The 14,127-nt window shown below is 25.1% G+C and overlaps 2 protein-coding genes across 3 annotated transcripts in view; one reads left to right on the top strand and one right to left on the bottom strand.

The window, feature by feature from the left end:
• The window catches only part of LOC117178337 (DNA topoisomerase 2-binding protein 1), a 50,802-nt gene extending 44,140 nt beyond the window's left edge, over positions 1-6,662 (top strand). For both annotated transcript variants that reach the window (XM_033369754.1, XM_033369753.1), the window contains exons 24-25: positions 1,888-2,117; positions 6,115-6,662. In XM_033369754.1, coding sequence (XP_033225645.1) covers positions 1,888-2,117; positions 6,115-6,337 — 453 coding nt within the window. In that variant the 3' untranslated portion in view covers positions 6,338-6,662. The remainder of the gene's footprint in view (positions 1-1,887; positions 2,118-6,114) is intronic.
• Positions 6,663-10,653: 3,991 nt separating this feature from the next.
• Positions 10,654-14,127, bottom strand: part of LOC117178462 — a 36,040-nt gene continuing 32,566 nt past the window's right edge. The window contains exons 10-11 of the mRNA XM_033369889.1: positions 13,382-13,571; positions 10,654-10,841 (exon numbers count right to left, since the gene is read on the bottom strand). Coding sequence (XP_033225780.1) covers positions 10,675-10,841; positions 13,382-13,571 — 357 coding nt within the window. The 3' untranslated portion in view covers positions 10,654-10,674. The remainder of the gene's footprint in view (positions 10,842-13,381; positions 13,572-14,127) is intronic.

Below are 14,127 nucleotides of genomic sequence, written 5' to 3'. Positions count from 1 at the left end.
ATAGTTAAATTTTATACCAAATTGGTGAATTTTCAAACCTAAAATATAAATGTTCAATACAGAAATTAATTTTCAACCAATAAGTTGAATTTTCAAGAAAATAGTTAAATTTTCAGTTTAAGAAAATAAATTTTCTACGAAAAAAATTATATCTTAAGAACGTTTTTCAAATTTCAATTAAGGGGTTGAATTTTCACCACCCAAAAAGATTGATTTTGAATAAAACATGTAATACTCGCTTTTTTAAAGAAAAAAGATTTTAATAAAAACAAAAAAACATTTGTAATTAACCAAACAAGACGAATTTATTACAAAATACTTGATTTTTAACAGACAAAAAAAGATTTTCTATTAAAAAAAACGAATTAAAAAAAAAAAAACCCATGCATTTTAACCAACTAGTGACATTTTCTATCAAATTGTTGAACTATCGAGCCGAAACTACGAATTTTTTTACAAAACAATTGAATATTTAACAAAAAGTTCATTTTCGATCAAATAAGTTTAATTTTCATCAAAAGAGTTACGTTTTTATCCAAAAAAATATTAACTTTCTACTAAAAGAAATCAATTTTTTAATTAAAAGAAGAAATTTTTAACCAAGAAAAATGTTTTAGTCAATAATTAATGAAAAAAAGTTTCATAAAAAAGTTTGAATTTTCAAGCAAAAAGATGAGCTTTGAACAAGACAGTTGAGTGTTAAATCAAATAGTTTTATTTTTATTCGAAAAGATGATTTTTCAACCCAGAAGATTAATTTTCTACCAAGAAATGAAGCCTCAACGAAATACATAAATTTTTAACCAAATAGTAGAATTTTCAACGAAGAAGATTTATTTTGTACTAAATAAGATAAATTTTTAATAAAATCCATGAATTTTGAATCACATAGTTAAATTTTCTACCAAATTGTTGAACTTTCAAGCCGAAACTACGATTTTTCTAAAAAGCGTTTGAATATTTAGCAAAAAAGTTTATTTTCAGCCGAAGCATATATTTATGTTTAACCATGTTGAATTCTCATCGAAACATTTATTAGTAGACTTTTAACCGAAAAGAATGAACCTACAACCAAAACTTTTTGAATTTTGGTATTGAGTGATATTAATTAATTTTCTGTAATTCCGTAAAATTACATAAGGAGCATTCTGGGTGTTAGGTACCCAAGGGTATTCAAACGTGTGCCGTGCCGGCAGTATTGGATAGTTTTTTGCAAGAAAATAAATTAATGATGTTTAGACCTTTAAGGAGAAAAAGGTTTCATAACAGTTTTTGAAATTTAAAGTAGGTAAAAAAATCCATTTCGGAAAGAAAATTTTAAATGACTTTTTTCACTCTAAGAATCATAACTTTTTAAGTTTTTTTTATATTTTTACTTAAAATTTGACTTGAATACTTCAGAGATACGGCGCTTAAAAAATAAAGTTATTCTTATAGTGTTCGTTCCAAAGAAGGTATTTATTCCCAAAAATAAAAGCTTCAATTCAATGAAAAATGAAACACCTTACTTTGCGTGATTAAACGATTTTATCGATCTTAATCTGCGGTTTTCATGTCATTTGTCAATCTGGCGCCATATGTTCCATTTTCTTGAATTTGGTACGTTTTGTTAAAACGAAAATAAGTCGCTGAGTATATTACACCCAGTATGCCCTTTAAGGGTTAATTCAGTTCGAATTCAAGCAGACAAATGAGAAAAACCAAAGACTACCAGTAAAAAAACATTGAAGTCCCTTCTTTATACTTGAAAAATATTACGACACTAATGTGAAACTAGTTTTTAAAAGTTTTTGACACTATTTACACTATTTTCGACCCCTAAAGTGAGTCCGAGGCTTCCCAGTGAACTAAGTGAAAACTTTTTCGTTTTTTTTTGTTCTTTTCAAGGAAGAGAAATACGAATGGGGCAATCCACTGAGCGTAAAATCATTAGGGCCCTTAACCAATGAGACGGAAAAAGCGATTGCCTCTGCTGCTCATCGTTGGAGGGTAAAATTGTCGATAGAACCGGGCGGTGCCTTCGAAGGAATGGTGGCTTTGCTCATGGTTCCGGAGGAAAAGTACGACTCTTTTGAAAGGCTCATAGTCGCTGGAAATGGAACTGTAGTTCAAGCAAGGTTGGTAAAAAACTGAAATCAAAACTTTTAGGTGATTTTCAAATAACCTACCTACCTTGGAAACCTCGAATTTTCAGGGCATTTTTGTATGCCTGAAAAAACCTGGTAATATCAGGGATTTTTTCTTTAAGTCAAGGAATTTTTTCGAAAACGTGCTGAATTTTCTTAAATTGCCATCTAAATTTGAATGAAAAGATCTTTTATTTGTAGAAGTAGCTTTATATTATCGTATTGAACAATTTTGTTGAACATTATTTTTTTTTTAATTAATTTTTTAACTGAAAATTTAACGATTCTATTTTTCTTGTTGTAAATTGATCGTTTTTAGTTGAAAATTCACGTTTCTGGTGATAAAAAATTAATTTTATTGTTTGAGCGTTCATCTTTTTTGCTTAAAAATTCAACAGTTAGTTTGCAATTTTTTTTCTCTCTTGACCAACAAAAGCTTTCTATGTGGAAGTCTTTTTTGGTTGAATTTAACTGTCTCTGATTAAATTTGTTTGTTTGTTTGACTTTTGTTTTCAACTGAAAATGTAACTATTCAATTTTTGGTTTCATTTCAGTTTATATTTCGTATTTTTTTGTATAGAAATTAATCTTTTTGAATGAAAATTCACCAATTCTAAATAAAGATTTATGATTTCAGTTGTAATTTCATCTTTTTATTTGAAAATTGAACTATTTCAGTTAAAGATTTATTATCTCAGTTGAAAGTTTATAATTTTATTTGGAAATGTAACTGTTTTTTAAACCTGTTATTTTAAAACTGAAAATGTAACTACTCCAATTAAATATTCCATCATTTTAGTTGAAAATTAATTTATATTTTTAAGTTAAAAATTCGTCTTTTTTGGTAGAAAATAATTTTCTTTATTGAAAATTCATCTTTGCGGTTTTAATATTCAACTATTTCAGTTGAAGCTTCATATTTTTAGTTAAAAAATCTTTTTTTTCAAAATCGAACCATTACAGATTTATCATTTTAATAGTAAATTTAACTGTTTCAATTGTATGTTTCATCATTTTATTTAAAAATTGATCTTTTTGGTTGACCATTAACTTTTTCAACTGAAAATTTATCTATTCAATTTTTGGTTGAAAATGTATATTTTTTAGTTGTAAATTCATCTTTTGGTAGAAAGTAATCTTCTACGTGGAAAATTAATCTTTTTGGTTTAATATTTAACTATTTCACTTGAAGATTCATCATTTTAGTTGAAAATATTATCATTTTTGTTTAAAATTCAACTATTCAAGTTGAAGATTCATAATTTTAGTTGAAAATTCATCAGTTTAGTTAAAAATTGATCTTTTTGAAAATTCAACCATTTTGTTAAAAATTCATTTATTTTGTTTAAAAGTATTTTTTTCTTTGGTAGACGATTAATATTCTGGTTTGAAATATAATCTTGATGATCACTTTGGTTTAAAACTGTTTTTTTTGTGTGGAAAATTATTTTTTTTTACTGAAAATTTAACTTCCAATTTTGGTTGAAAAATGAAATTTTTCCGTTAAAAATTTAATTATTTTCTTGAAAATTGATCTTTTTTTTGTTAAAAATTCAACTATTTGATCGAAAATTGTGTTTTAGTATATTGTTGAAAATTCTTTTCCTTTGTTGGTGAAATGTGAACTATTACATTTTTTGTTAAAAAATAATATTTTTAAGTTGAAAATGCAACTTCCTGGTTGAATTACTTTCTTAAAAATTAATTTTTCTTTGTTGAACATTCGTAATTTGAGTTGAAAATTCATCTCTCTGGTTTAAATTTTAACTATTTCTTTTTTAATGCAACTGTTTGTTTGAAAATTAACTTTTTTCTTCAAAATTCACCTTTTTTCAGAAAATTAGTATTTTAGGCTTGAAAATTCAAGAATTTTTTACCAAATTCAACTATTTTTTTTAATTAAATTTTTTATGGATAATTAAACATGTTTATTGATAATTAAATTTTTAAAATGAAAATTTAACTGTTCTATTTGTGGTTGGAAATTGATTTTTTGTTTAGTTTAAAAAGTGAAATATTTGGCCAAGAATTTACGTAATTTTTGTTTTAATTGGTCTTTTTTGTAGGTAATTATTGTTTTCTGTTGAAAATTCAACTATTTGTTTAGAAATATATAAAGGGTTGCAGTACATAACTATGTAACCTACAATTTTTTCGAATATAGTTTTTTTTCTATAAAAAATTCTTCAAAAATCAAGTACATATTGTGTTAAAAGGAGTTTTTGAAAAGCTCACCAATAAATCTCGTCCACAGAGAAAAAAAATTTCACCTAAAATGTTGAATTTTCAAACCAAATAGACGATATTTCAACAAAATAGTTGAATCTTAAACCAAATATTTGAATTTTTAAACCAAAAAATGACTTAAGCTACAAAAATTAATTTTCAACTAAAGGCAACGAATTTTCAGCAAAACAATGTTTTGCAAATAAAGAAATTAGTTTCTAACTAAAATGGCGAATCTTGAACGAACAAAATGGATTTTTAATAAAATAGTTGAATTTTCAATTAAAAAGATGAATAGATTTTCCACAAAAAAAGAAGTACACGGTTAAATTTTCAGTTTAAGGAAATAAATGTTTAACTGAAATGATGAATCTTAAACAATCAAATAAAAGAATTTGTAACTAAATAGTTCAATTTTCAACGACAAAATAATAATTTTTAAGAAAATAGATCAATTTTCAAACTAATGTTTGAATTTAAGGAAATTCATCATTAAAATATTAGTGAATTTTTCACCAAAGATATAAAGTTTCAAACAATTAAGGGATATTTAAATTGTCCTTTAATTTTCAGTTGAATAAATCAATTTGCACACAAATAAAAGAATTTTCAACATAATCGCTTAGTTTTAAGAAATATAAGGGGTTTCAGTGAAATTGAAAAATCATTAACCAAAATAATTAATTTTTGACTAAGTAGTTTCACTTTCAATTCGTAGTTGAGTTCTCAACCATAAAATATGAATTCTCAACAAAAAATTCAAGTTGTTTTTTGTCCAAGAAAATATTTTTAATTTAAATGAAAAACAGTTTAATTAAACCAAAAAGTTGCGTTTTTAACCGAGAGGGATTATCTTTCCACCAAAAAAGATAATAATGTCAAAATATAATAATGATAATGATGATAATAGTTGATATAAAAAATTCAATATTTTAATTTAAAATTAACAAAAAGTTTTATTTAATCCAAAACGACGAATTTTTAACAAAATACTTGAATCCTCAACTCAAACACCTGAAATTTCAGACCAACAGTTGTATTTCTAAGAAAAAATTGATGTTTTTATCAAAAAATACAAATTTTCAACAAAATAGTTTTTTTTCTACCAGATTGATGAATTTTTTAGTTAAAAATATAAATTTTCTACAAAGCAATAAAATTATCGACACAAAAATGCGAATTTTGAACAAAAAAGTTTATTTTCAAAAGAAATAGTTTATTCTTTAACCAGAAAGTTGCATTTTTTAACTAAAAAAGGATACATTTCTACAGAAATTTGAATTTTTCAACTTTTTGAATTCGTTGAATTTTCAATCAAGAAGTATAACTGTTTAACTGAATAATTAGAAATTTTAATTGAATTCAATTTGAATATGAAATTCAAATTTTAAACAAAATAATTAAATTTTTAACCAAATAATAAAATGTTTAAATAAAGAAATTAATTCTAAACTAAAAATTCAACAGTATACTTTTCAACCAAAATAATGAATTTTCAACGAAAAATATTCTGATTTTCTTATTGAGTTCTATTAATTCGATTCACATTTGAGTGAAAGAAGAACAAGTTTGCGAAAGGTAAATAGGAATTTTGATAAATTAAATAATAAAATTCGGAATAAAAATTAAATTTCATTTGCAATACTTGAGCAATTTTATCACACTATTTTGTCACTATTTTTTCAAATTTGTGAGACTATTTACACTATTTTTCACCCCTTAAGTGAGTCTGTGGACTGGTCTTACGAAATTTCTTTTTCAGATCGTCTTACGACCCAAACACTTCTGGAAAGAAAATAACACACTGCTTCATTCAAATAAAGTCGAGAGAACAGGCGGTGGATTGGGCCAGAATGGCAAGCAAAGGGATTCTCTGTTTCCAACCTCAGTTTCTTCACAATCTTCTCACGACTGAAACGCCTCTCAATCCGCGAGAGAATGTACTACCAGAGTTCAAAAAGTATTTGGCTCTTCTTCCTAAGTAATTTTAACTCGTTCTCACCACGGGAAATATGAACCTGTGATCTACTTTTTTCTGTATATATTATGTCTGGAGGATTGGAATTTTGATCGGCGTATTTTTATAAAGAGATGTGATTATTGAAAGCAAGTACCTTGCACTATTTTACTTCTGAGAACAGATGAACCTAAATTTTAATTTCAGTTAGTTTCGTCTATCGACAAGTGTGTACATAATTGATATTTTTTACTTTCTCATCAGAGATGGTATTAGTTTTATGTAAAATTTTATGTGGCTGGTGTTTTTTCTTGTAGACAAAATATAATTTTCGAAGGTATTTATTCCACTTGTAAGATCTTTGCATTTTTATACATTTTTCCTTTGTTTGAAAGACTAGTGAGAAAACATTTTCAAAATTCCCTGATTTTTCCTTGGCAGATTTTTATTTCAAATAATTTTTATTTAATTATCAGCATTTTAATCTTGTAATAATTTTAACATCGAATATTTTATAAACAGAATAAAACTTTATTTCATATATAAATTTAAAGTTTATTGATTTATTTCAACAAAAAAAAGTCGTTTACACTATAAAAGATGGCTTTTTAACTAAATAATGAAATTTTTAATATAATAGTTGAATATTTAACCTAAAAAGAAGTCTCCCCAACCAAAAAGTGCCATATTTTATATTTCAATAAAAAAATAATGCAATTTTTAATTTAAAAAATGTAAACAAAAAAGACAAATTTCCAAAAATAAAGATTTTTCCTGGGATTTATCACTTCAAAAAGAAATGAGAGTTTAGCCCAATTATTGAACCTTCAAGCCAGAAAATAAATTTTCTCTACAAAAATTTAATTTTCAAACAAAAAATAAGACTAGCAAAAAATGAATTTTTCACGAAACTAACAAAAATGAAATTTCAAACTAAAAGATTATTTCTGCTAAAAAATAAGTTTTAAAACAAAAAAATGTTTCTTTCACTTAGCAATTAAATTTCCAACCAAAAACTTGATCCTTCCACCAAAAAATAAATTTTTTACAATGTAGCTTAACTTTTACCCAAGTAGTAGAATTTTTAAATAAAAAAGATCAATTTTCAATAAAATAATTGAAGTTTCAACCAGAGCGATGAATTTTCAACTGAAATATAAATCTTTATCAAAAAAGTGATTTCTTATCAAAGTGATTCAACCAAATCTTTTAAACAAATTAGTTGAATACTCAAGCAAATCAGAATGGTTTTTAATCAAAAATTTTTATTCTTTTAAATCAGAAGAAGTTTTAATTGCAAAAAAAGTTGAGTTTTCATCCAAAAAAAGATTCCAGTTGACTCTGCAAGATCAAAAATTGAATTAAAAAAAGAAAAAGTTTTCATAAAAAAAGTTGAATTTTCAATCCAGAAAGACGAATTTTTGCAAACAAAAAAGTGGAATTTTTAACAAAATAGTTGAAGTATCTAGCAAAAAGTTGCATTTTTATTCAAAAAAGATTAAATTTTGTGCTGAAACAGATGAATTTATAAGAAAAAACGAAATTTTTTTTCAAGTGGAACTTTCATCCAGAAAAGATTTCAGTTCTTTTTTCAACACCAAAATGTAAATTTTAAACAAAAAGTAAATTTTTTACGAAAAAGTTAAATTTTCAAGAAAACAGTATAATAGTTAAACTTCTATCAAAACGGCTGAATTTTTAAACAAAGGATGACATTTTTCTTAAAACATATGGATTTTTAATTAAATAAAAAAAAATTTTTTAATAGTTCAATTATTATCCAGAAAACGATTCAGTTCATTTTTCAACACCCAAATATTATATTTAAACAGTATCATTTTTAATAAAAAATTGTGACTGACCAAATTTTTAAATTTTCAACCAAGCAGTTGCATTTTTAAATCAAAAAGACAACATTAAAAAAAAAGAGTTGAATTTTAAACCGAAAAGTTACATTTTTATTCAAGAAAGATGAAATTTCTTCTAAAACAGATGAATCAAACTAAAAAATCTTTAAAAAAATAGTTAAATTTTCATCCAAGAAAGATTAATTCACTTTCTAACACCAAAATAAGAATTGTAAACAATTTGCAACTAAAATGGATGTCTTTTTAAGAAAGTTATAAAATTTGTAACCAAATAATAAAATTTTTAACTAAAAAGATAACGTTTTGAACTTGTCCTATTTTCGAAATTTTCTTATTTTCTTAAATTATTGAAATTGGTGATTCTTGTATTTAAAATAAAATTATCTCATTTTCTTAGCTTTAAATTAGAAATAATACAATTTCCAAACTCTTCTAGTAAAATTGTCCAATTTTTAAAATTTAGTCCGAAAGCGTACAATTTGGGACTAATTTCTAACTAAATAATCTAAATTTTAACCAAAAACGGAATGCTTAAATTTTCATTAAAAAAATAAATGTATTACCAGAAAAAAATTGTTAACAAAATAGTAAATTTTTCAACTAAAATGATGAATCTTCAACAAAAAAAGGATTTTTAACAAAATGGTTTTTTAATTTTGAATCAGTTAACAAAATAGGTACATTTAAATCCAAAGAGATGAATTTTCAACCAAGAAGATAATTTTTACTAAGAAGAAATGAACTTTTGACAAAAGACATGCATGTTTTTCAATGGTACCAATAATTTTGAACGAAAAAAGATGACTTCTAAACAAAAAATATAATAGACATTTCAACTAAAAATATTTCTATTTTAAACAAAAAATAGTTACATTCAACCAGAAAATAATTTGTCAACAAAATAGTTGAATTTTCAGTTAAGAGATACATTTTTTACCAAGAAGATTAATTTTTCACAAAAATAAATACGACATTTAAACCAAATATATTAATTTTCAACTAAAAAATATCCATTGCCAACCAGAAATATCATAGTTAATTTTCCCATTATAAAAATTAAATTTCAACGAAAAAAGATGAATCCTCAACTAAAAGTGTAATAATTGATATATTTTTACCATAAGAATATGGATTTGAAATAAAAAACACTTTGATTTAAAAAATGACAATAATGAAATTTAATAAATTAAAATTGGTGAAAAATTAATCTTTCTTGGTTGCAAATGAACTTTTTTGTTAAAAATTTAACTGTCTTTTAGAAGCGTTGTCTTTTTGACATCAGATTTCAAGCATTTGGTATAAAATCCATCTATTTTAAAGAGAAGTTGTTCTTTTCTGAATAAAAGTCTTAACTATTTGATTGAAAATGAAACTATTTTTTGTTGAGGTATAATCTATTTTATTTGAAATTTGACCTTTTGGTTGAAAATTTATTTTTTATATTATCTTTTATCTTTTTTGGTTGAAAATTAACTTTTTTTTTAAATTCGAACATTTAGTTGATAGTTGATTTTTGTTGTTAAAAATTCGATTATTGGGTTGAAAATTTAATTATTTTTGGCTGAAAATTCATCCTTTACGGCGGAAAAGAGATATTTTTTGTTGGAGAATTTTTCTTTCTTGGTTTAAAATGAATTTTTTCTTGAAAATGAATTTCTTATTGAAAATTCAACTGTTCTCAAAAGTTCGTCTTTTTGCTCGAAAAATTGACTATTTGTTTAAAAATTCAAATATTTGTTTGAAAATGAATCTTTTTTTATTGAAAATGATCTTTTTTTTTAATTCGACTTTTCATGAGAAAAATTCCACTGTTTTGTTTAAAATTCATCTTTTTTGTTTAAAAATTCGACCATTTGGTTGAAAGTAAATTCTTTATGGTTAAAAAATCGTCAGCTTGGTTAAATAATTGAATTGTTTTATTGGAAATTATATTATTTTGTTAAAAATGAATATTTTTTGGTCGAAATCTTAACTTAAATTTAATTTAAATTTCAGAATCTTTCAAACTGAATGATTATTCTTAAAAAGTTGTTTCAAATTTAAAGTTTATTTTGATTGTGCATAAAATATTTAAAAATCAGTGGTAATCACTTTATATTCCGAAAAAAATAAAGTGGTTATTTTGGTCATTCTGCATCTGATACTGCCTTTTTTATTATCTTTTAAAATTTGACGATATTTTCTTTGTAATAGCACCAATTCTACCCCCCCCCCCCTCCCATTTTTTACATCCTTCTATGATTGCGCAGATAACACATTTTTTAGCATGTTTTATATTAATTATTCTAATTCTACTATCATTTTTAGATAGAATGCATATTGTTGTTATTCAGGGCAATGGAGTATATATCCAAACTAAAATATTCAAAATTTTGGAATTTGCAATTTAAAGATTAATTGAAATTTATTTCAAAAGTTCTGTTTATTCCACATTTGATTTCGTATCTTTCATAATTTTAAGACTTAATTTTTAAAATACTAGAAGAATTTTTTCATCCTAATTGGAAACTTTTTTGAAATCTAATTTGACTCCGTCTGATGAAACTTGAAGAAAAAGTGCTCGTGGATCTAATTCATATTTATGCAAAGGGCTTAGAGCAACTTTGTAGTCTCCTAGGATTGTCGCCAGTCCAACTGCGACTTGCAGCATTCCAACTCGCTCCCCTGAAAATTAATTATTATTAATTTCTAGTTAATAAATAATATCAATATGACAAATAAATACAATGTAGAATTTAAATTTTAGTTAGGTAACATCTTTGCAGTTTTTTTAAAGATATCGTTTTTAATTGACCCAAGTATCATAAGTGTAGAAAAATTTTTTAATTGGCATTAGGCTCGATAAGATTTTTTGTTTGTCAATTCATTTTAAAAAATTATGGTATTAAAATAAAACTGAGATGTTTTACGTTTCATCCCGGACTGACTCACCGGTCAATTTAAGTGTTCTAAATTTCATTATAATGCATATTTAAAAAAAATTATGTTTGTGAATTTTGTAGCTTATGTATTATATTATTAACTGCAAAATTTACAACATTGAAAAACAATCATAACATTTTTTAGAAAATTTACATTATAATAGAATTCGGAAATCCGCTTGAGTTGCGGTAGTGTACGGACATGTTGGCATAGAGCTCCTCAAGGCTTTTGTTCGATATTGTCTTGGCTAAACAAAATTTATTGCATGGAAAGTTCTCGGTACCCAAGACAATGTCTTGAGAGACTTACGGTTTGGTCTCAGCGAAATCAGTCAGACATTAAATATAATTGGTATTTACAAATTAAGACTTTTTTTGAAGACTGTGGAATGGCCAATACGTGGAACACTCTGTCATCTGATGTTCTTGGGAATGAAGCAAACGATCTTCGGGAAAATTATAGGCTCTTTTTACATAATCGCGACCTGCAATGCTGTGGGAATTCAAGGAGTCTTTAAATCTATCCGAGTAATGCACTGCAACATGGAACGCAGTCTTACCTACTACATCGTTTGCCGATATACTTCAAACGTATTTTCGCTCAGTTCAGACTACTTAACATGTATCAAAAATCTACACAAAAAACCAGATTTTCGTTCTTCCTCTGGGTTCCGAACTGTGCGCATTTTGCAAACTCGGATTTGACGACTCCTTACATATTCTCGCCATCTGTTCGGCTTATAATCACATTCGCAGTAAATACTTTTCAATTAATGACAATGAAGACCCCAGAAATGTATGGTTAACAATCTTGTCGTCTAATGATTTTAACACCATTAAGAAATTTGTACAAATGCTTAATGAAATTTTACAATTGCGTGCACATATCTTTTAGATCAGATCTACCTCTGAGAAGTTACGTCCGACATATAATCGAAAGACTGTCTTAATTTGCACTAATGTGCAACTCATACACATATTACTGTACTACAAATGTTTTTATTAATCTACTTTCGGATCTCCACTTGCATAGACCTAATGGTCTCCAACAAGTGTTTTGATTTATTTATTTTATGTGCAATTTTTTATGAAATTCGTAACTGGGTGTTCAATAAATCTAATCTATATATCAATAGAATTCATGGCAGTTAAATTGCATAATTGCAGAACAAAAATCAATATTATCGAGCCTATTCAATTTAAAAAATGGTTTTTTCAAGAAGAGGGTGGCGACTTGACCGGGAAATCCGAAAATTACCGGGAATTGTATTGGTCGGGAATTTTATTGTCCGGGAATAGACCGGAAATTTACTTCTGATTGCAGTAAAATTCGAGTTTTCATTACTTTAATAATTTTGGTCAATTTAGAAAAGTGATTTATACTTTATCTAAAGTCGCAGATTTTTCAGATTATCTAAATAAATGTATTTACTTTGTGAAAAATTCGCTTCCTTCTGTAAAAAATTAATCTTTATGGTTGAAAATTCCTCTTTTTGGTGTAAAATTAAACTTTTGCAGTTAATGGTTCAGCATGTTAGTTACAAATTCATCAGTTTGTTTGAAAATTAATTCTTTTAAGTGAAAATTTGAATGTCCATTTTTAATTGAAAAATTATCTTTTCTTGTTCAAAATAAAAAAAAATCGATTTTTTTGGTAGAAAATTAACTTTTTTTTTGCAATCTAATCTTTTTGTTTAAACATTCTTATTTTCGGTTAAAAATTAATGTATCACTGTTAAATATTTATCATTTGAGTTGAAAATTTATCTTTTACGCTGGCAAAAAAATTAATTGGTTGAAAGTTACACTCTTTTGTTGAAAATTAATTTTTTTGGTTGAAGATTATTCATTCTAATTAAAAATTCATTTCGTTGGTTGAAATATGAGCTATTTGATTAAAACCTTGTTTGACTGACAATTAATTTCTAAAACTTAAAATTTAATTATTTAAGTTTTGATTGAAAATTTATGTTTTTTTATTTCAAATTAATTTTGTTGTTTTTCTGATAATTCAAATATTTCAGTTGAAGATTAATTGTTTTATTAGAAAAGTCATCTTTAAAAAATGTAACGATCCCAGTTGAAGATTCGTCATTTTAGTTGAAATTTTATCAGTTAAGTTGAAAATTGTACAATTTTCTTGCAGATTCTTGCAAATTTTAAGTATTTGTTTTAAAATTAATTTATTTTGCACTGTTTGCTCTGTTGTGTTAAAGGATGGCTATAATGAATCTCATGAATTAAAATCGCCATCCTGAAGAATTTAGATTTTTAAATACAAACCTATGCAAGCTCTGGGACCTATTCCAAAAGGTATATAAGTACAAGGGACAATATCTCCCTTTTTTTCCTCGCTGAATCTGTCTGGATCGTATTTTAATGGATCTTTATAAAATCTGGGATCTTCATGGAGGCCATAAAATGATACATAAACCGGTGTTCCCTTTTCAAGTACAATATCTGTTCCAGGAATCTAGAGAAATAAAATTTTATTGCAATAATTGCCCATATGATTTAAAAACTATTTTATTACTGGAGTAGCTTGAAATCTGGGAATTGTTTGTTAATTGAAGTGGATGCAGGAAAATTCGAAAATTGTCCGTGATTTTGAAACTTTTTTTTAATTCATCAGTTAAGTTTAAGTGAATAAATAATATACCTCCATTAAATCATTCTTATAATGAAGTTACTATAATGATAAAATACATTAAATAATAATTTAAATTTTTCAAAAAATAAATACTTGAATAAATTTAAATTTACAAGATTCTTCTTCTCCATTAATAGAATGATTAATTAAGTTTCATGATAATACTATAATAATTAATTTAATAACAAGATTTATTATTATTTATATTATAATAAGAATTCTGTTTAACAATTTTATTAATTGAAATATTGAAAATCAAATAATTCAAATTGTTTTAACACTTTTTCCAATTATTTCCAGATTATTTTTAATACTTTATTTTAATAATTTGTCAAAAATAGAACAAAAATTGGAATTTCGTTGAAAAAAATCAAACCAA

This window comes from Belonocnema kinseyi, chromosome 8 (genome assembly GCF_010883055.1).
Source record: "Belonocnema kinseyi isolate 2016_QV_RU_SX_M_011 chromosome 8, B_treatae_v1, whole genome shotgun sequence".
Classification (NCBI taxonomy): domain Eukaryota; kingdom Metazoa; phylum Arthropoda; class Insecta; order Hymenoptera; family Cynipidae; genus Belonocnema; species Belonocnema kinseyi.
This window is presented reverse-complemented; position numbering and strand designations above follow the sequence as displayed.